General features: G+C 36.4%; 1 protein-coding gene across 1 annotated transcript in view; it reads left to right on the top strand.

Moving 5' to 3' along the window:
• Positions 1-22,912, top strand: part of USH2A (usherin) — a gene marked incomplete at both ends in the record, with an annotated part of 783,425 nt that overhangs the window by 628,473 nt on the left and 132,040 nt on the right. The window contains 2 exons of the mRNA XM_082834448.1: positions 9,473-9,631; positions 11,321-11,483. Coding sequence (XP_082690574.1) covers positions 9,473-9,631; positions 11,321-11,483 — 322 coding nt within the window. The remainder of the gene's footprint in view (positions 1-9,472; positions 9,632-11,320; positions 11,484-22,912) is intronic.

Below are 22,912 nucleotides of genomic sequence, written 5' to 3'. Positions count from 1 at the left end.
GAGGTTGTTTATTTGCTGACAATCGAGAGCTTTCTAGGTATTCATCGTACCCTCCTGCCATTGCAAAGTGATTACATCATACACAGAGCTGAAAAATGGACAAAACAGTCCCTACCTGTAGTTCCCAAACCTGAGTGAACATTAGGATCACCTGGAAAGCTTGTGCAAAGACAGATTCTCAACCCCAAGTTTACTGAATAAGAATGTCCTGGGCTAGAGTTAAGTTCGGCAGATGACATCGATGTGCTCCAAGTTTAGTAACCATGGATCACCCACATCATGGGTGGTCAAAAGTGGTCAATTACAATAAATCTCTGAAAATGCAGATCAAACCAGTTTCCTTTGAATGTCCAAAGCCAAAATAGTGGCTAACTGATTTTTTTTCACATGTATTTTGTTCTGTGGTCACTAAGGACAGAATGACCTTACACAGGTAAGTTGCTGGGAGAAAAATATCTCTGTGGTTGCCTGGCAACAGAAAATGACCCGTGCAATTATGTGGGCTTTCAGTTTACACATTGTTAATTATCAGTGTTATCTATAAATTGCCTTATTGTTTATAAATCCTGTTAGTAAAAGGGGTTCAGGCCAGAGAGTATATGAGAATATTCAGGGGAAGGGAAATTGTGATAAATATCATATATTCATTAACATTACTTGTGTATATTTGCCATTTTTAAAATTCCTAGTATGTGCCAAACAATTTGATAAGCACTTTCCCTGCCTTACTGCAGTTAATTCTCATGCAAACCCTGGTAGACAAGTAATATCATTATCAAAATATTAAGATAAGAAACTTGAATCTTGAAGAAGTAATATAATTTACTCAAGGTCACACAGCCTGAATTCAAATTCAGGTCTGCGCTCTTCTGCTGCCTTATAAGAGCAATTCCTTCCTGTCTTTGGCTTAACTCTTAAATCCAAATCATACTTTCCACTTATTGCCCAAAGTCTTTTAGATTTACGATAGAGCAACTAGGTTTTCTGAAATAGTAGCCTAGAGGGCCAAGAAGCAGAGCTAGGTGTTGGGGAAAACCAAATGATTTGGGGAGAAAATTTTTTGTGGGGGGCATGTCAAGACCAGAAGAATTAATGGTGGAAAATGACAAGCCCCTGAAGGGAAAATATCTACCTGGCAATAGTTATCTCCTGAGACGTGAGGGAACTAGTAACCAGAAGCCATTACTGACCCATCTAGAAGTGCAGAAAGAATAGACATGACTTAGCAAAACTAGATTCCAGGTCCAGGAAGATTTTAATTAGGTGGGAAAGGAAAAGAGTCATTTCTCAAATAACTACAGAGAGATTATTCAAAGACTATTTTAAGCCCTTTGTAGACTTTCTTTTACCTCCCAAGTAAATCCTGGTTTACTTTCTCTCATTATTACTTGACAAAAGTTAGCGGTAAGATTATCAAAACTCTCCGAACTAAAAAAAAAAACAAGATTTCCGCTCTTCTGTATATCATTTGTACTTTCAAATCAGATGATACACAAACAACATGTCCTTATAAAATGTTTGCTAAAGTATTAAAGAAACAAAAATGTTGAGTAAGCTTCTAAACTTTATCATTCAGGCAAATATAAATAAATTTTAGATTTTCTGCTGTTTAAAATTATTCAAACACTTGATTTCCTATAGAAGCCCACATTCAGTGGGCACTGGGTATATGCTGGCTGTTCTTATTTGAATCTACAGACAACGTAAACCAGATTAGTTTATTCCTAAACATTTCTTCTCACCTTTTACAAGCTCTGAACCTTGGGTCAGAATTTACACATTCATATTAAAGAGAAAAAAGGATATATGCTACCTTAGTGGTTGAAAATGTATAGAAAAATGAAAAAGAAAATACTTCATGGGACGTAAGTGGTTTACTCAGAGTAAGAATGGAGATAGGCATCCCTGCCATTTCAGAATCCAAACATTCAAAATTATTTAAACTCTGAAGGTAATAATGGGACTTTCTAATTTATCAAGATGACGACTCTGTTTTGATCTATCCTAGCCCTTAATCATCTTCTAATTAACAGTATCATTGGATTCAACACCCGCTTTTTCTCACTAAAGATGGTGAGTTATTTAGGCTTAATGCATAATATTGAAATAATGGTGCTTTTCCTGTCACATTTATCTCTTAGTCCATTAAAGAAAAGAATTGGCAACAATTCTTCTACTGAGAAATCATTTAAATTAATATTGCTTAGGAATATAAATGATTTTTATTAATCAAGTTTTGATTAAAGGGTAGCTAGCCACAATATGGCCTGCGGGTAGACATTAAGCATCTTGGTGTTCAGTGAACTCATCAACTGCAGTGTATTACATCAGATACTATCCATTTAAAGTCAAAATTGGCATTAAGCTTTTTAAAGAATTCATGTTGCATTAATTGGGATGATTCAACATTGGTAATTGTTTCGGGTTTCTTATAAGGGTAATAGCCAAGTGACAAGTAGTGGTGAGTTTCAGAAGAAAATGTAAAACTCATTTCAATGATTTGTAGTTTATTTTGCATATTACATTACTTCACTTATCTTTTCACTTTTACTGAGGTATAATTGACAAATAGAATGGTGATATATTTAAAGTGTATAACATGATCATTTGATACACGTATATATTGTGAAGGGATTCCCACCATTGATTTAATTAACACATTCATCATCTCATATATTTCCTCTTTTTTCTTTTCTTTACTATAGTCACCGTGTTATACAATAGATCCTCAGACCTTATTCATCCTATAACTGAAAGTTTGCACCCTTTTACCAACGTCTCCCTATTTCCCCCATTCTCTCAGCCCCTGACAACCAGCATTTACTGTTTCTATGAGTTCAACTTTTTTTTTAATGATTCCATATATAAGCGATACCATTAGGTATTTGTCTTTCTGTCTGTTTCACTTAACACAATGCCCTCTAGGTTCATCCATGTTGTAGCAAATGGCAGGATTTCCATCTTTTTTAAGGTTGAACAACAGTGCGTTGTATATATATCACATTTTCTTTATCCAGTCATCCATTAATGGACATTTAGGACATTAGTTGTTTCTAATCCTTGACTATTGTGAATAATGCTGCAGTGAACATAGGCGTGCAGCTATCTCTTTGAGATAATGATTTCATTTCCTTTGGACACATACCCAGAAGTAGAATTGATGGATCATATAGTAGTTCTACTTTTAATTTTTTGAGGAACCTCCATACTGCTTTCCATAGTGCCTGTACCAGTTTACATTCCCAACAGTGATATACAAGGGTTCTTTTTTCTCACATTCTCATCAGCATTTATCTCGTCTTTTTGGTAATAGGGATCCTAACAGGTGTGAAATGATATCTCACTGTGGTTTTGATTTGCATTTTCCTGATGATTATTGATAGTGAGCATCTTTTCATGTACCTGTTGGTTGTTTGTATATCTTCCTCGGAAAAATGTATTTTTAGGTCCTTTGTCCATTTTTCAATTGGATTTTTTTTTTTTTTTTTTTTTTGCTATTGCATTGTAGGGGTTCCTTGTATACTTTAGATATTTAATCCTTCATCAGATACGTGGTTTGCAAATATTTTCTCCCATTCCATACGTGGTCTTTTCATTCTATTGATTCTATTCATTCTTTGCTGTGCAGAAGCTCTTTAGTTTGATGTAGTCCCATCTGTGTATTTTTGCTTTTGTTGTCTTTGCTTTGGGTGTTTAATAAATTTATCTCACCTTATTGAGTTCTAATATGTGCTAGGCATTTTCCAAGAGATTAACACATATCTATTTAATGTTCATAACAACGTGTAGTACATCCAATGTTCTCCCTGTGTTGCTAATGAGAAAAGTCAATTTCGATGTTAAAAGCTTTTTTCTCTAGGTGATTCATCACATAGGTGTCAGAGCCAACCCACAATGAATCTGACTCCAAATTCTATGAGCAAACCCACTGTACTATATTTTTTCACTAAACAGTACATAAAGCAAATGATTTTTTTTCTGCATTGTACTATGATCCAGTTCAAAACTTAAAAAAAGAAAAATGGCCATAGATACAGCAAACGTAAATGAAGACAAAGTAGTTCAAGGGCAGTTCATCCAGTAACCCAGTAGAATCATTTTGTTTGCAGCTTAAAATTTCAAAGGATGTAATTCATTTACATTTGAGTGGATCGATTCATCTATTCATTTTAACAAACGTGAAAATGTTTACTGGGACCCTGTCAGGAGTGAGGCACGATGCGACATTTTGAGAGTTAAAAAAAAGAATGAATGAGGCATCGTCCTTCTTGTCAAGAACGCTACCATCTAGTTGGGTAGAAGAGGCATAAAATGATAACTATTATACAAACGACGTAAAATTTCCATACAGTTGGTATGGATGTGTGTTCAAGAGGGTCTGGTTTCACTTCCATGGCCCCCAAAGGACATAACCAAGATACCCCTATCTCTACAAAGGAGACATTGGGCTAATTTGTTAAAAGCATTATGTGAAGCACAGCCCGTGGTTTGAAGCAAACGTGGCTATCAAACCGAATTAATAGTTTTCCTCTTAGAATCGTTCTTGTTCCAGCTCCTAAAAAAAGATTTTAGAAAAGCTTTATTTGATTGACTTGTCCCATTGTGAAGTATGCACCTGCTGTGAAATGAAGCCACAGAGGAAAAAAAAAGTTGAATAATTTAACTTTTTTATTTGTAAAGATAATCAGGGTTTTTCTGATTACATCTTAACTTCATAAATGTTAAATAACCTATCAGCATCTAGTTGTTGTAAATTATGAAAAGGAGCCTCGCCAGGAATATTAACCAACGAAATCCTTGTTCTTTAGCGAACAGGAAAATGTGTTATGGCAGCTTGTCATCGTGCAACTGGTAACTTTGACACCAAATAACAAAACTGCCATTTGCACTTCGGGTAAATTGGTTCACGTGAGTTTCCACTGCTCGTCTTGCTCTGACATAAATTTATGAACTCAGGAACTCACCAAGTCGTGTGGCTTGCCAGCTGACTTTAACAAATATGCCCATTTCATTTCATTTAGTCATCAGAATACCAGGGGGCTAGGTCGTTTCAGACTCATTGCAGATGCTCTAGGGTTTGCAGGAACACAGGAGGCTTTCATGTCACTGTCCTATAAAATATGACAGTGGAGGGGGCCCTCTTCCTAAATAAATGTGTGTCAGTGCTTGACATGTTCACAGCTTCAAGGAGCGTTTTCTGTTTCAACACCTCATAGGTGTATATAAAGGACATTTATTAACCAAGATGTGGAAAATTGCCTTTTCTGGGTTCATGCTTTGACCAGCCATGATCAAGATTATGTCTATATTTGAGATGTGGTGGAAGTGCAGTTTTGTTTCCTGACCTCCTAGGAGTCCTGTCCTTTTAAGCAGAGAAGTTACTGGAAGCAGAGCAGTAGGTACAGACTAAAGACATATAATGAGGTGCAACCTCAGACAAATCAAAGGGAAGACCACTCTAAATTACTGCTGAGAATAAAGACGAGGATATCGTTACAGGAAGACAAGTTGACCACATCCAAGTATATGTAAAAAATAAAACTAGGATAACAAGATAGTTATAAAGATATTTACTTGATTCAATATAGCATTGCTGTAATTGTAATTAGAATAGCAGCTTTATATAAAGATGGGTTCAGAAGTGTTAGAAGGCACATGAAAACAGTGTCATAACTGTGGGGTTTTGGGGGGTTTTTTGCATTTGGTTCCATTTCCTTTTGTAGAGATGTCTGTCATTTATTCAGTACTTTCTATTTGCAGTAATGACCTAAAATGCTTTACATACATTTTTAATTTAATCCTTTCAGCACTTTAAGACGCGGCTATTAGTGTCATCATTTTACAGGTGAAGAGACTGGCATCCGTAGAGGGTGGGTAATTTACCAGGGACAAATGAAGGCAGAAGAGGGATTTGATCTGACTCCATTCTGTGGTTTATCTAGTTCAAGACTCATGGCATATTTTTCAAATGTGTGTTTGTCAAACTTTTCTACAAGTTCTACCCTAAGATCAGAGAAGACAGAATGAACATGCAATCCCAGGAGGTTTGGAAAAAACCTGAAGCAATCACCATAACCTTGCAATTTTTTTAAGGTCTTGCTTTTTATCTTAAAAATTCATGCAAATTTGGCATTGAATTCCAATGTGTTTGTCTCCATCCCCCAATAATGTATTGTATAATTTATCATTCAGGGGTACATTTTCTATTAATCTCTTTAGTTAAAGCATGGTATGCTGTTCTATTTCAGGATATTAAGTCAATCTGAAGGAAGCCGACCCCAATGTCCAGGCAATTCTTCCTCTCTTCATTTCATCATATATATGTGTGTACAAACAGCAACCTTTTCTTCCCACTGCTTTATAGACTATGTCAGGGTAACGATAAGGAGCAATGCCCCAAATCTGAGGTGGGATGCTGTGACATGCCAAGATACTCTGGATGGATATTCCCATAAGCATATCTTCCTGCTGTGAAAGGTCAAATTGCAAACCAAGAGGGTACTGATTCACTCTTCAATCTTTTTTACTACCTCGAGCAATTCTCCCCAAAGAACATCTTTAGTGGGGGGGGAAAAAACACCTGATTATATTGCTCTTTATTTTACCTCTAATACAGTACTTAAGTTTTCCTCACCTATTAATACATTCAGAGTCTCCAACGCTCTCTGTAATCAACCCCCTTCATACAACTCTCAAACTTCGTAATTATAGCAGTCTTGTTGGGAGCAGTAAAAACATTCCCAGTTTTGTCTTGCAGTTGAGAATTAAGCCTTGAAGAATATCTTCTAAATGAGCTCATTACATGTACTCACTATACCATTAAAGAGAAAATGAATTTACTTAAATTTTCTAGATATTAATCTTTGTTGTGATATCTGAAAAAAATAATATAGAATTGTCTATTACCTGACACTAAGCAGAAGCATCGTGGTCCTAGCCAACTTCTCATCCCATGTCTGAGGAAGATTACACATAACAAATTCATTTTAAAGCAATAGTAAGTGACAAAAATTAAATTGTGTTTTGACTGCACCGCGAATAGTATCTGTACTTGTTCAACACACTGGTTATGTCTGCATAAACGTTTTCGGCTGGTGTACAGTTCGCTCTGAAGTGACGATAGAGTTAAAAAAACTGAGTAGAGAAAGTTCCCATCACTCACTACACATAAAATTTCTTAGTCTTGTGCTTTTTAGGGAGAAAAATCCACACCCAATTTTTGTGAACAAGGGATAGCGGGATTCTGCTGGTTTTCCCTAGCTTGGGCAGGGGAGTTGTGTATTTCACAAATTTTACAAGTCAAATTGATTTGGGGAAAGAGGACATGTTTGTCCTTGTCTCCAAAAATACTTGGACAAAAGTCCACAAATGTCCAGGGTGTGTGTATCCTGGTTTGGGAAACCTGCTCTTCAGAACTTTAAATATTTACCTATAATTTCATTCCATCAGTGGTCATTCTAATTCCTCCATCACTTTTTTTGCTGTATCTAATCAGTGTCCAAGACCTGTTCTGCCTGTCTGTACGTGTTCTCTCAAAATTATCCTTTCACTTTTTCCCCCGATTGTCCTAATCCAAGTCTTTATTATCAAGAGACAGCATAAATATAGAGAGAGAAGCTTTGGTATCAAATGGGCCTGAGTTCAAGTCTGGCCACCCCAATTAATCTGTGTGATATCTGCAACAGGTTTCTCCTCTGGCCCTTGGTTTTCTCATTTTAAAAAATGGTAGTGATATTTACCTTACAGTATTGTCATGTGGTTTCATTCATTCATTCAATCAACATTTGAGCTACCGCTCTGTACTAAAATCTAAGCACTGAAACTACCTTCAAGAGAAGAACAAAGTCCCCAGCTGTATGAAGTTGACATTCGAGTGATGTGAAATGAGATAATGTATGTTGCCTGGCATAAGACAGGAATGCAGTGAAATGCTGTTCTTGTTTTGTTATTGCTACAACCATGCAACTGCTTTCCAACTGGTAACCCTACTTCCTGGCTCACGTGTTTTCAATCCGTTGTTCACTGATTATATATAAAACCCAAACTTCTTGAAGAAACAAATGATAGAATATACTTGTCACTTGAGCTTGAGAGTGAAGAAGGTAGGGTATACTCTAAGGGTCTTACTCCAAGGCCTCCAGCATAGGGAAATGGAGAGAGGAAACCAAAGAAGAATAACAGGTTTGGGAGTGGAAAATAGTGTAATTCTTTTTTGGACCTGTTAAGATTGAGGTCTCTGGGAAGGAGGCTGTTCAAAATACAAATCTGGAACACGAGGAAGGGTATAAAGCCAGAGAGAAGAATTTAGGAATCGATGATAGAATAACAGTAAGTTAAGCTGTAAGGACAAAAGCAACAGTTTCATTAGGATGCTCTAAATTTAAAATTAAAATTCTCAGCCTGGGTTGCCAAACTCAGCACCATCTAGCACCTTTCCAAAGGAAACGATTGATGAGTCCTCCTGATGAAGATCCTTGTTTTCATCTATCCTACACAAAATACTGAACACCTCTGGTATTTGCTAGCTCTTCTGCCCCTCATACATTGGAGCTGTAGCTACAAAAAGCAAAACCACATTTCATTCTTTAGACCTCATTCTTTAGTCCTGTGCTGTAGATTTCCTTGTTTCTGTAGCAAAGAAACTTACTTAAGCATTACAAAGGTAAGCAAGGAAGCCCACATGTTAGAAGCTGTCAGATCAATGAGAAACTTTAGTGGGCCTAAAGTTTCAATATATTCTTCATTCAAGGCTTATAATCTCTCCTTAAGAAAGTGTGTGTGTTGTTCATGGCCAAATAAAACTTACAGGCACTTAATTCTATGAATAGATTGTAAAGAGGCTAAACTGACAGGACCTTCTTTCTTTAGGAGGCATTGTGAAAAATGACAGTTTTTGAACCCAAACTTCATATACATTTAGGTCCATAAGTCTCACTGACAGAGTAGACTGTCCTGACTCAATAATTAATGCACTGGGAATTCTCTAGGTAGACTATGATTTGGATACTTTATGGGCTATTATGTCAAGGATCCGTGTCAGATGAGATGCATACACAATGCCTACAGAAAAATTACTGTCACAAGCAAAACTGGTGGGGTTTTTTATGTACTTTAAGAGTAAGTAAGCCTAGGAAAAATATATGACCATTTCTAATTGCCTTGTATTTATTTGCCTTGAAATATGCCTTCGTTTTTATTTGCCCGTAGAGTATATCTTTGAAGAGAATTATTGTATTTCATTTGTTTTCAAAAATGGGTGATAAACATTTCTTACTTTTGGAATAGGCATTCTAATATTTTCCAACTTCAGTTTCATGCAGTTATTAATCACTATATTAAGCAATAGTATACATTTAAGTTTAAAATTTGAAACATACATTTTTCTTAAAAGAGGAACATTTAAAAAAAAAAAAAAGAGGAACATTTGTTGACCAAACAGACATACATGTTTTTATTCTCTCTCTCTTTAAAGGGATCCTCACCCCCAAAATACCTGTGGAGTACAATGTCTTACTCAACGCTGGAAGTGTAGCACCTCTGATCTTCTCTGCTGGTCATCATCAGTCCATCCTTCTGGAAAATTTGACTCCATCCACACAATATGAGACAAGGATACAAGCATGTCAAAATGGTGAAAGTCTTTCAGACACTCGTCCTGGGTTTTTTTTATTAAAAAGTATTTTATTTAAAAAAAAATTCCTTAAAAAGGAATAGATTCTCAATTCAAATACAAAGACTAACATTTCATTTCTTATTGGTACTGGACTGTTTACCCAGACAAATCAGAGCCTGGCATTGAGTGAAGCATTATGCATTTCTGCACATTAAATCATGAATATTTAAATATAGGAAAATGGTGGTTTTGCAAAGTCTTGTTTTTTTTGTTTTTTGTTGTTGTTGTTGTTGTTGGTTTTTGCGGTACGCTGGCCTCTCACTGTTGTGGCCTCTCCCGTTGCGGAGCACAGGCTCCGGATGCGCAGGCTCAGCGGCCATGGCTCACGGGCCCAGCCGCTCCGCGGCATGCAGGATCTTCCCGGACCGGGACACGAACCTGCGTCCCCTGCATTGGCAGGCGGACTCTCAACCGCTGTGCCACCAGGGAAGCCCCAAAGTCTTGTTTTATAAGGCCCTTTAAAAGAAAAACACCTAGAGCACATACAATAATCATTGGTAATATAAAACAAAATAGGCATTACAAAAATCTCATAGGAAATGTACTCACCTTGGTTCTATTTCAGTTTTATTTAGGGGTGGGAGAGTAGGAAGGGAGACATTATTTAGAAGTTGAGTTATACTCAAATGAATCAACATATTTTACAGTGCTTCCCTGATACCTGTCTCGTGTACCTAACCTGTCACCTTGAGTTTCATGGCTTAGGCTAGTGGTCAATGAAGTCGTCATCTATCTGTGTGGTCTTAAGGAAGAGCCTCTCTCACTTCCTAGATACCTCCAGGTGTTATATAATATATAACACCCAACTGCTAAGAGAGAAGAAGTATAACTCAAAACAAGTTGCTTCACCTTAGATTAAAGAAATTTACCAACCTTATACTCAACATGAAACTCCTGTCCTTAGGAACTTCTGTTTCCAAATGAGTACTGTTTCCCGTAGAGTTGGTTAGGACTAGGGGGTCTGCGACTTTGCTATGCTTCATCTCTGAAATTGAGTCAGTTTGCCCACTCGTCTCTACAAACCAGACTCAGACATTTTGTTTGAAGAGTATTGCTTTCCCTGATCCACTCTTCAGCTAATCCACATGGAAATAGCTTTAAATTAAGGTTTTCTTGATTTAAATGCAAAAATCAACTTCTGCCTCTCTGTGTCCCTAAAGCTATGCTGTGAAGAAACAATATCCTTCAAATTCATTGTTTGACTTTTGTGTGTTGAGGGAACAATCATTATTTTTAAATATTAGCAAAAATAAGATACTATTAAGAGCATACATGATGTTCAGGTCACATATACAGTTACGAAATTGAAGCACCTTTTCACTTTCTGGCTAGAATAACTGCAGTAAATTAGAGAAACCTCAGTTCAGACAAGCATAAGCTTTATTATTTATGCCTGTATAAAAATGTGGTTAATTAATGGATTTCCCAAATCGCAAATTAATGGATTTCCCAAAAATGATTCCTTATTTAAATGTTCAAATCCTGAAGAGATTTAAATACTAGTCTAAAGTATGTTTACAAAATTTGTGTGTATACTAAATTTCAGATAAAATGATTGTCATGATATTCGTACCCTTCTATACGTACATATAATTCTTTTCGCTGCTTGACAAGTTATTAAAGGTCTTGGTTTTCTTCTTTTTTAAGGAGGTTGTGGAGTTAGCAGTAGGATATTTGTCAAAACAGCTGAAGGAGCCCCCATGGATCTAAATTCTCCTGTTCTTAAGGCACTGGGATCAGCTTGCATAATGGTTAAATGGACGCCACCTAAAAAACCAAATGGAGTCATCATCAACTACTTTATTCACAGGTAACATTGACTATTACTATTATTGTTGATTATTTAAGAATGTGTACTATTCCAGGACTGTGGAATCAAATACATTTTCTATTTCCATAAGAGAATTGATGGGAATTCATGTGTTTTGAAGCACCTACTAGAAACTAAAATTGGTATTGGAAACTTCTACACATTATCCAAGGAAAAAAGCCACAACTACCATGTAACATTTTTGTTTGAGCCCTCTTTGAAAGATGAGACCTCATAGCCCAAGAAGCCTTACCTTTGATAGAAGGGTAGAGCTGTCCTCTGGAGGTTCATTGACCAAGAGACATACTCATTCCAGAGGAAGAACCAGGTCTAGGACAAAAATTCTAATTATATCCCACCACCTAGTATGTGGAGATTGGAAAGGCTTTTTCTCATCCTTAAAAGATGACACTTTTCACTTTGCAGTTCCCCTTCTGTTTTGAGGTTTCCACTCACCTGGCTAGATGGTGTTAATGCAGCTTCTTTTCACCATGATACAGAGTTAATTAAGTGTAGCCACCTAAAAGGAAGAAAAGAGAGAAGGGAGGGGAAGAGAAGGAGAACAAGTGAGGAGAGTGAGAATGAGAGGGGGAGAAAGAGAGAAAGAGAGAGAGAGAGAGATGGTGGTTCCATGGGCATTTTGGTTTGAAGGGTATTGTGCTACTTGATCCAGTTTTCATTTGATCAGCATGGACATAGTTTTAAATTAATGTTTTCTTCAAATATATAATGAGGAGAAAGAGGAAAGAGAGAAAGAGACAGACAGGGAGAGATGGAGGGAGAGGGAGGAAGAGAGAGAGCAGGAAAGGAGAAAGTAAAACAAAAACAGAGGAAAGGGGCCAGAGAACCTCTCAACTGAGAGTTTGCTATTCAGGCTGTTATAACAAAAATACCATAAATTGTGTGGTTTATAAACAACAAACATTAATTTCTCACAGTTCTGGATTCTGGGAAGTCCAAGATCAAGGTGCTGGCAGATTTACTGTATGGTGAGGGCCCACTTCCTGGCTCACAGATGGCCATCTTCTCACTGTGTCCTCACATGGCAGAAGCAGCAGGGGCCGTGTGGGGTCTCTTTTATAAGGGCACTAATCCCATTCATGAGGGCCCCACCCTCATGACCTAATCACCTCCTAAAGGCCCCACCTCCTAATACCATCCCCTTGGAAGTTAGGATTTCAGCATATGAATTTGGGGGAAACACAATCGTTCAGATCATAGCACTGAGATGGAAAAGACACTTTCTAAGACAGACACCGGCAGACAAAAAATTTGCAGCTGAAAACCCCATTCCAAAAGCCATCAATTTAAATCAGGCATACAAAGCCCAACACATTTTTTTCTCAGATCCTCATCCCACTTCAGCATCCTTTGTTAGTCTCTCCTGCAGCCTCATGCCTTCCCTTGTTTAGTCCTACGCCCTGGACACATCGTGAAACTTAGTTTAGGCTCGTCTTACAACTTCAGATATTGAAACCCTTTCATTCAGACCAATCTTCAGCTATGGGAATGTAAGGAAAAGTATGAAGGGAGAAAGTATTACTGCATTTCTGTTTTGTAAATCACATTGCCATAAATGAGCAAGCCAAATGTTTTCTTCTCAGCAAACATTAATTTGAAGAATAATATTTCTGATTCAAATACACATGAACATGTAAAAATAGCTAATGTGAATTTACATTTTACATTAAACACATTAGTGCAGCCTTTACAACGCCCATCTTTGGAATAGTTTTCTTTCATCTACTCCATGCTAATTGTATGAGAAAAGCACATCAAATTCCTATTCTGAATAAAGGGAAATAAAGTATCTGTTATAGACCAGGAAGAGGCTTCTCTCTGTTGGTTTTGTAAATAATGCTCATGATTACAGTGACTATTCCATGGCAGCTATAGAGAGGGAAAACAAGAAATACAATGCAGAAAGCCCGCTTCAATGAAAAATACTGTAAATTGAATTTGACAGCATTTGATGGCATTTGATTATTCTAGTCACAGCCAAACAATGATATAAAGAGTAATATGAAACAGAATGTGTTACTGCCTAGCAGACTCAAAAGCAATAAACCTTCCTCCAGTGTGACACAATCATTTCACAATCATAATTGTAGCCTGTTTGATACCTCTGAGTACAGGAGAAGGGCACTGACTGACATAGATACATTTTGTTTTTTATTTAAAGTGAAATGAAAATGGTGCGCTGGGGCTCCAGATACAATCGTTATATTCACCTACATAGGCATGAATCACTTGGCAGTTATTTCAGCTGAAGTTTAAATGTGCTTAGACAACAACAATATCAAATTTTTCTTAGATAGCTGCAAAAAAAAAAAATCAGGAATTTGTAAGGACAGAAATAGAATGTAGACACAGAGTTCTTTTTCATTCTAGGACTCCATAGAGCCCCGCGTATAGTTATAGACACAAGCCTACGGTATTTCTGGGGAGGTTAGGGCATGTAATTTCTGTTTCATCATTTGCCTCCTCTTTCTTCTATCACCACCAAAGGAAATCCATTTAGCTCAAATCAAAGACGGGGTTTGACCTATGCAGATATTTTCATTAAATTGCGGGAAGCCAACTTGCCAATCCCATCTTGAAGATGTTCATCTCTGCTCTCTCCAAGCCCCCAATCATTTCCCCTCAGTAATTCCCATCTACTGTTTAAATGTTGCCTCTAGATAGCATCCTGTTAAAAAGGATCTGCCCTAATAAACAGGTAAGATGTTTATGACTTTAGAAAACAAAACAAAAAATAAGCTAGTAAGGACAAGACTATTCATGTGATTGCTTCTGGTTAGATCACCTGTTAACATGATCGTTTATTTAGGCTACTTTGTTGACCAATGTGAGTTACAAAAGAGATTTCCTACAATAGAGACAACATTTATGTTAGCATTTTGCAACCTGTTTACTGATAGGGCATACATAAGGCCATCTTGGGCATCTGCTTTCTTCTCATAGCAAGTTTGGCTGGTATAATAAAGATTCTTCAGTATTTCCCCTTTATTTTATATCTGTAATCTTGTAAATGGCAAAATCCACCCACAAAATCCAACTTCCATCTACAAAATCCACCAAACTCTTTTTCTTAAGACTTTACAAAATACGTAATAAAATGACCTCCCACTAGGAGATTCCATTTTAAGAGAGACAAAAATGCATGGGGTTTTATTTTCAAAAGCAGCCTCTAAATAAAGAAAAGATTGGATCAATGTTCAGTAAAAGACAAAAATATATTAAAACACCTTCTAAATGCCGTAAAAGTAAAAATAAGTGATGAACCTTCCAAATATTCAAATAACTAAACATTCAGAAAAACTGAGTAAGGTTTTGAAGGATAAAATCTGAGACAGTTTGAATGGATGGATGATATGGAAGAACATTCCAAGCAGGGTACCATAAATAATATTTTTTTAGAATGAATAATTAAGCTGATTGAGTAAACTAAGAAAAAAGGGCATTGATTCAAAGGTGAAGGAATTTTTATGCAATCAGTTTGTACTATGTGGAAAGACAGTATGGATGTGAAGATGGATAGATAGATAAATAGGTACAGATAGATAGATGGATAATAGATGACAGATAATGTTCATATCTACTGTAAGATCTGAGCCCTATTACCAAGGACTTTTACTATAGTAGGAGATGTAAGTCAAACTAAGCAAACAAAACAATGAGCAATATAATGTGAGAAATATAAATATTTACCAAAATATTTACAGGAGACAGGGATTCTTTCTGTCTGGAATATTTATGGAAGACTTCCATGGATGAAGTTGATGTCATTGAGACTTGGCCTTACAAAATAAAAATTTAATGACTGTTTAAATTAGAAATAATGTTTTTAAAAAAACTTTTTAACAGTACAGAATATTACAAAGGTTATGCATCCCTTTTTTTATGACTTACCCATGTATATAATTCCCATCGATAGACATAACTACTATTAATTTTAATATATGTAACATTGATGTTTTCTATTTATAGTTTCCCTTACATAAGGAATTGTTCAAATTTTCTTTGACCATTTGGACACACACACACACACACACACACCCCTCATTTCTTTTAATGACTCAACAATATTTTATTATATGGATGTGTGTCATGTATTATTTAACCAGTCTCCTATTGTTGGCAAAATCAGTGATTTCTAAGTTTTCATTACAAAAGCAATTCTCCACAAAAATCTTTACAATAAACATATGGAAGATTATTCTTAGTACTAGAAGTGCAGGATCCACTTTGTGCATTTTAAATTTTGGAGATTGCTAAATTGTCTTCTAAAAATGGTATATGAGAATTTCTAATTCTGAAAACTCTAATCAATACTGGGACTCAGCAATCTTTCAAATCTTTGCTAGTTCAGTATTTTATAAATTTATTTATTTGTTTGTTTATTTATTTATGGCTGCGTTGGGTCTTCGTTGCTGCTTGCAGGCTTTCTCTGGTTGTGGCGAGCGGGGGCTGCTCTTCATTGCGGTGCATGGGCTTCTCATTGCGGTGGCTTCCCTTGTTGTGGAGCACAGGCTCTAGGCATGCGGGCTTCAGTAGTTGTGGCTTGCGGGCTCTAGAGTGCAGGCTTCAGTAGTTGTGGCACACGGGCCTAGTTGCTCCTCGGCATGTGGGATCTTCCCAGACCAGGGATTGAACCCGTGTTCCCTGCATTGGCAGGAGGATTCTTAACCACTGCGCCACCAGGGAAGCCCTAGTATTTTAAATGGCATATTACTGTTGTTTTAATTAAAATTTTGGTCATTATAAGTCAGGCTGTTCATTTATTTATTTCTAATATATATTTGTGTGTGTATAGTATATATCTTTAGACTATTTTCTTTTAGATTGTTTCTTGTTAATTTATCTATCCTTTTTACATATTATGGAAATTCTTTTAGTGATCATATTAAACATAACACATCAATTATTTCTTCCAGCACTTTTCTGGCTCTACTCCTTATATCTAAATATAGATTGGATTTTGTTTTTTGTTTTCTTGAAGTATAATTAACACATTATTATTAGTTTCAAGTGTACAGCATAATGATTCAATAGTTGTATACACTTCAAAATGATCACCACAATAAGTCTAGTTACCATCTGTCACCATATACAGTTACAAAATTTTTTCTTTATGATGACAACTATTTTTTTACTTTCTTAGCAACTTTCAAATTTGCAACATAATATTACTGGCCCTAGTCACCATGCTGTACATGACACACTTATTTCTTTTATATCTAGAAATTTGTACCTCTTTTCCCATTCTGCCCATCCCTCAAAGCCCTCCTCTCTTTTAGCCACCAGTCTATTCCATGTATCTGTGAGTCTGGTTTTGTTTTCTTTTTTTCATTTGTTTTGTTTTTTAGATTTCACATGTGAGTGAAATCCTATGGTATTTGTCTTTCTCTGACTTATTTCACTTAGCATAATACCCTCAAGGTCCATTCATGTTGTCATAAATCGCAAATTTTTATTCTTTTTTATGGCTGAGTAGTACTCCTTATATATATACCACATCTTCTTTATCCATTCATCCATAGATGGACACTTAGGTTACTTCCGTATCTTGGCTATTGTAAAAAATGCTGCAATGAACATAGGGATACATATATCTTTACAAATTAGTGTTTTCATATTTTTTTGTATAAATACCCAGAAGTGGAATTGCTGACGTTCTATTTTTAATTTTTTGAGGACCCTCCATACTGTTTTCCATTGTGTCTGTACCAATATATGTTTCTATCTCCAGTGCACAAGGTTTCCCTTTTCTCCACATCCTCACCAACATTTGTTATTTCTTGTCCTTTCGATAATAGCCATTCTGACAGGTGTGAGATGATATATCATTGTGGTTTTGACTTGCATTTCACTGGTGATTAGTAATGTCGAGCATCTTTTCATGTGCCTGTTGGCCATCTGTATGTCTTCTTTGTAAAAAATGTGTATTCAGACCCTCTGCCATTTTTTAATTGGATTGTTTGTTTTTCTGTTGTTGAGCTGTATGAGTTCTTCATATATTTTGGATATTTACTCCTTATCAGATATATGACTTGAAAATATCTTCTCCCATTCAGTAGGTTGACTTTTTATTTTATTGATGGTTTCCTTCCTTTTTAGTTTAATTTAGTCCCATTTGTTTATTTTTGCTTTTGTTGCCATTGCTTTTGGAGTTAGATCCAAAAAGCTATTGCCAAGAGCAATGTCCAGGAGCTCACTGCCTAACGTTTCTTCCAGGAGTTTTATGGTTTCTGATCTTACATTAATAGACTGATTTTGTTTTAAGGAATGAGACAGGAAATCTAGACATTTGTGGGGTTTTTTCTCAGAAAAATTAACTTTTAATAATCAGAATTCAGTCTTTAATTATACTTATATAAAATAACATGGAGAAAATTTACCTTCAATAGACTCCTGCATTTACCTCAAATAGAATATCATTCAGTGAACTTCTAACAAGTGTATTTCAGGATGAAAGAGAGTAACTTTAGAAGGAAGATCTGAGATGGAGGAAAGAATAGTGAACACTGAATCAGTTTGTTCAATGAATGGATAAATATTTAAAGCCTTTACAAAGTAATTTTTTAAAATAATGGCTAAGTTTTTAAAAAGCAGGAGTAAAAGTGTTGTACAAAAATAATTTGAAGACCCCATCTATCTGTAAGAGTGGTTAGACAGAGCTAGGAAACCTCCCAGGAAACCTTGCTTTTCCAACTGTGCAGGCTTAAGCTTCTCTGGCTGATGTGACAAGGACTCTACAGGTTGCAACAAAAAGCTCTCTTCATGGTGAATGTACTTCCCAAACACTCTCACTTCATGTCTCTTTTTGTATCAATTAGGCATTCGTTATTTTTTTTAAAGCTATCTAGTTTGTCAACATTATTTTACAATTTACTGATTTGAAAGGCCACCTATACAAAATTCCCATGTGTCATCTCATCCATCTCAGGACTTTGTATTCTGTTTCCTTTGTGGTAGATAAAATATTAGTAAGCAAAGACTGATGGCAAAGACATCGCAGGTGAATAAAATGACTGGAATAAGCAAAATTCCCAACACTGAAGGCATAGGGTTCCGTGCTCAGGCTTGGCTGGAGACTTTGTTATTTGTAGGGAGAATTTAGTAGGTCAGCTTGACAGTAGATTTTGGAAGACTTTAAATACTAGGCTGAGGAGTTTAGGGTTTTGATTTGGAAACAATGAGAGCCATTAAAGATTTGGAGTAAAATAGAGAAGCAATGTGACAGAATGGACAAAGCATGGCATTTGTAGTCAGAAGATACGGCTTCCAGGTCCTGGGTCTGCCACTTACAAGTTATGTGACCTTGGGCAAGTCACTATGTTCCCTAAGCTTTCACTTCTATGTAAGTTAGGCTGATAAACATAGAAAATAATTAACCTCTAGAATTTCATAGGAATTAAATGAAATCATGTATGTGAAAGTACTGTGTTAAACATAAAGCACAATAAAAAATAGAAAGTTATCCAAGATGGACCATCCACAGCCATGCTTGGGGAAGACAAATCTGGCAGTTATATATGTATATTTAAGGACAAGGAAAGAGGTTCATGATAATAAAAGAAGCAGATTGCACGACAGTACACCTAGTATGATTCTGTTTTTCTTTAAATACATGGAATTTTTTTTACCTTTATATGTGCACGAAAAATGTCTGGAATGTTAAACACCAAAAGAAAGTTAACGGTGCTTATCTCAGAGATAGGTTACGGATGATTCTTGTGTTTTTGCTCATCTTTATTTTCTAATTACTTTTTACAATCAATATGTAATATGGTGTGATAAAGACAAAATGATAAATTCAGTGAGTCCAGATGCAAATCTATCATTACCCTCTTTACAATTTTCCTATTTCCCTCTTTCTGTGAACATCATCCTCATTTTCTGTAGCAATCAAGGTCTGCTCAGGAAAGAGGAACCACACCAGTTATTTTATTTTATTTATTTATTTGTGTGTTTTTTTTGCGGTACGCGGGCCTCTCACTGTTGTGGCCTCTCCCGTTGCGGAGCACAGGCTCCGGACGCGCAGGCTCAGCGGCCATGGCTCACGGGCCCAGACGCTCCGCGGCATGTGGGATCTACCCGGACCGGGGCACGAACCCGTGTCCCCTGCATCGGCAGGCGGACTCTCAACCACTGCACCACCAGGGAAGCCCCACACCAGTTATTTTAATAGAAAGAATTTAATATAAATAATTACTACCTGATTGTTAATTTGTTAACTAGGTAACTGAAAGGATGAAAGAGAACTCGAAGATATCATAGAGGTGGCAACTGCAGGAAAGAGCTAATACCCTTAGGACTGAGGCAACAAAGAGAAACGGCTTGAATTATTAAAACTTAGAAACTTAGAGGGGAGCACCTGTGATGCTGGGACCCAGACATCCAAGGAGGGGGCACCTGTCAGCTGGTGCGGGTGTCTGTAGGAGGAGGCATGAGATGAAGCTGGCTTTCCAAGTGTTGGAAAAATGTCATATTTGAATCATCTGCTCCTAAGGGAGAAGGATCTACTGCTTACAAGGTGAAGAATCCTTGCTGCAGAGAAGCGCATGTAATCAGCAAGCAAACAGGAAGCAAATAGGAAGGAGCCCCTTCCCTTTTCCTTTCAGTTCTCTAATCACCCTCTGGCGCCCCCTATTGGCAGATCCCAATATAGAATCAGCTGGTAAAGCAGGAATGTAGAGGGCAGAGTCCCAGCCCCACTGTCATAAAGCCAAATATAGAAGGGTAGGTTTAGAGCTGAGAGACAATAACTTAATAATGAGAACATTTTTCTGGTTCTTGTTGGAACCAAAATCTTGGATTATTCTTGTCAACCAGTCAGTCATCCAGTCATTGCTTCAAAAATAAGATGCAGTCTTTGACTTCAGGGAACTTGTAGTATAGTAGGAGAGATATAAAAAAGGAAAGTCTATTACAATACACTGTGACAAGTGAGTCCATAAAGAAAAGACTAAGCACATAGAAGGATATTGTAACCCTATTTGAGAGAGAAGCAAGGGAAAGACTTTCTACTGGATTTTGACCAGAATGTAAAATGGGAATAGAAATCTCAGAAGGTGAATCTGCAGTGGTCAGCACAGGCCAGTTCTATGGCGAATCACTGAAGAGTTTTAAATGCAATTAAGTCCTAAAATTTTTGAAGGGTATTTGAATCTCTTTCCTCAACACCAGAACAGCCACCCACTCAGGAAAGCTGGATGATTCAACTGTCCCAAAGCATTTTTTAAATCACCTATGTTTCCATTTCCTCTACCATCGACCTAGTTCAGGATCCACATTTATTCTCATGTGGACTGTTGAGATGACCTTTTCATCGTGTGACTGCTGTCACTCCCTGTTCAATGCAGCCTTTACACAACTGCTGGATTTGTCTTCCTAAATACAGGCTTTGGACATCGTTTCTTTTTTTTAATTGAAGTATAGTTGATTAATGATTTTATGTTAGTTTCCAGTGTACAGCAAAGGAATTCAGTTTTATATATATATATATATATATATATATATTAGTGTGTATCTGTTTATCCCAAACTCCTAATTTATCCCTCCCCCAACCTTTCCTCTTTGGTAACCATTAGTTTTCTGTGTCAGTGAGTCTGTTTCTGTTGTAAATAAATTCATTTGTGTCATGTTTTAGATTCCACATATAAGTGATGTCACAGAGTATTTGTCTTTCTTTCTGACTTACTTCGCTTGGTATGATAATCTCTAGGTCCATCCATGTTGCTGCAAATAGCATCATTTCATTCTTGTTTATGGCTGAGTAATATTCCATTGCATATATGTACCACATATTCTTTAACCATTCATCTGTCAATGGACATTTAGGTTGCTTCCCTGTCTTGGCTATTGTAAATAGGGCTTCAGTGAACATTGGAGTGCGTGTATCTTTTCAAATTAGAGTTTTCATCTTTTCCAGATATATGCCCAGGAGTGGGATTGCTGGATCCTATGGTAGCTCTATTTTTAGTTTTTTAAGGAACCTCCATACTGTCCTCCATAGTGGCTGTACCAATTTACATTCCCACCAACAGTGTAGGAGGGTTCCCTTTTCTCCACACCCTCTTACAGCTTTGGACATCATTTCTATGATAACTTCCTTTGTATTATGTATTACATTTGACCCAGTGATTTTCATGTGCATTACTTGACTTAATTCTTACCAAAATTCTAGACATTATACACTATAAGATCATTGACTCCAGTTTACAAAGTGAAATGAACACTAGAGAACACAGGTGAGTTTGCCCAAGGTCATTTAATGATGTGTCAAGGCCAAGGCTTACAATCCATCTCCTCTGACTACAGGTGTTTCTGGCTATTTATTTAAATTAAGAGTATTCTTAATATTCTTCATAAGGTAAGGTTGGCAGTTTCATAATGTTAAACTGTTATGGGAAATACACTGAATTATAGGATTTTGTTTTAATTACTTTTGAAGATAAGCACTGAGAACTTCTGGCATTCCAAGAGAGTAGGGAGTTCTTTAAAAGGTTATACCACATGAAAACAACAGAAGTATGAATGCCCTTTAAAATATATAGTTCCTAGTTTAATAATTATTTTTGTTTTCTTCTTAAGTGTTAAGCAACATTAAATTAACTCTAGTTGGAAAAGTGCATTATTGAAGTATCTCCCCAATGAACTTAAGTATAGAAGAACTACTCATTTGACTCTTCAGAGAGAACTGAAAATGTGATTTCCCTAAACATAGACTGTTCAGGAGGAAGCACTTCCAGTTAAACACAGTTGAAGCCTACATCTTAAATAAATTAGGAGTAATTGTCATCTATTCAACATCTTCTGTTCAAAGTTCATTTAGACATAAAAATGTTCTTTTTTGTTGTTGTTGTTGTTAATACCACAAATGGACTGTTTACCTCACTGTAATATTAATTAAATATTCAGTCGTGATAAGAAATACTTAACCCAGCTGCATCCTTTAACTGTTTTGGTGGATAAACTTGGGGCTAACATAATACTTAATCTCTTACATAGTATAGATTTTTAAAATTCACACTCTCAGGCAATTTTTTAAAGAATTGTCAGTTGTGTGTGTGTATGTGTGTTTTATGGTTTTTTTCTTTTTTTCTTCGTGTTTTGTTTTTTTTTCTTTTTCTTTTTTTAATAGAACGTCAGTTTTATGACAACCATGGCTACATCTCAATGTGGGAATTCGTGAGAATTTCATAAAGTTCATTGACTTGTCATAGAAAGTTTGAAGCCAGACAAAATAGAAAGTTTTATTTACCCATAGAAGTTCATATGTTTGCCTGCTATATTGTGTTCCCAGCAAACACCTTTTAAAAAACTGACTGAGAGGAATACTTGGCTGTGAGCCCTGTGGTCCTCATTAGAGTGGATCCCTCCCAGTGACACATCTGGTACCTGGTATCTGCAGCAAGTACAAA

Source organism: Leucopleurus acutus (assembly GCF_964270905.1).
Source record: "Leucopleurus acutus genome assembly, chromosome: 2".
Taxonomy (NCBI): Eukaryota; Metazoa; Chordata; class Mammalia; order Artiodactyla; family Delphinidae; genus Leucopleurus; species Leucopleurus acutus.
Note: the sequence above shows the minus strand (reverse complement) of the source record. Positions and strands in the feature narration are given on the sequence as shown.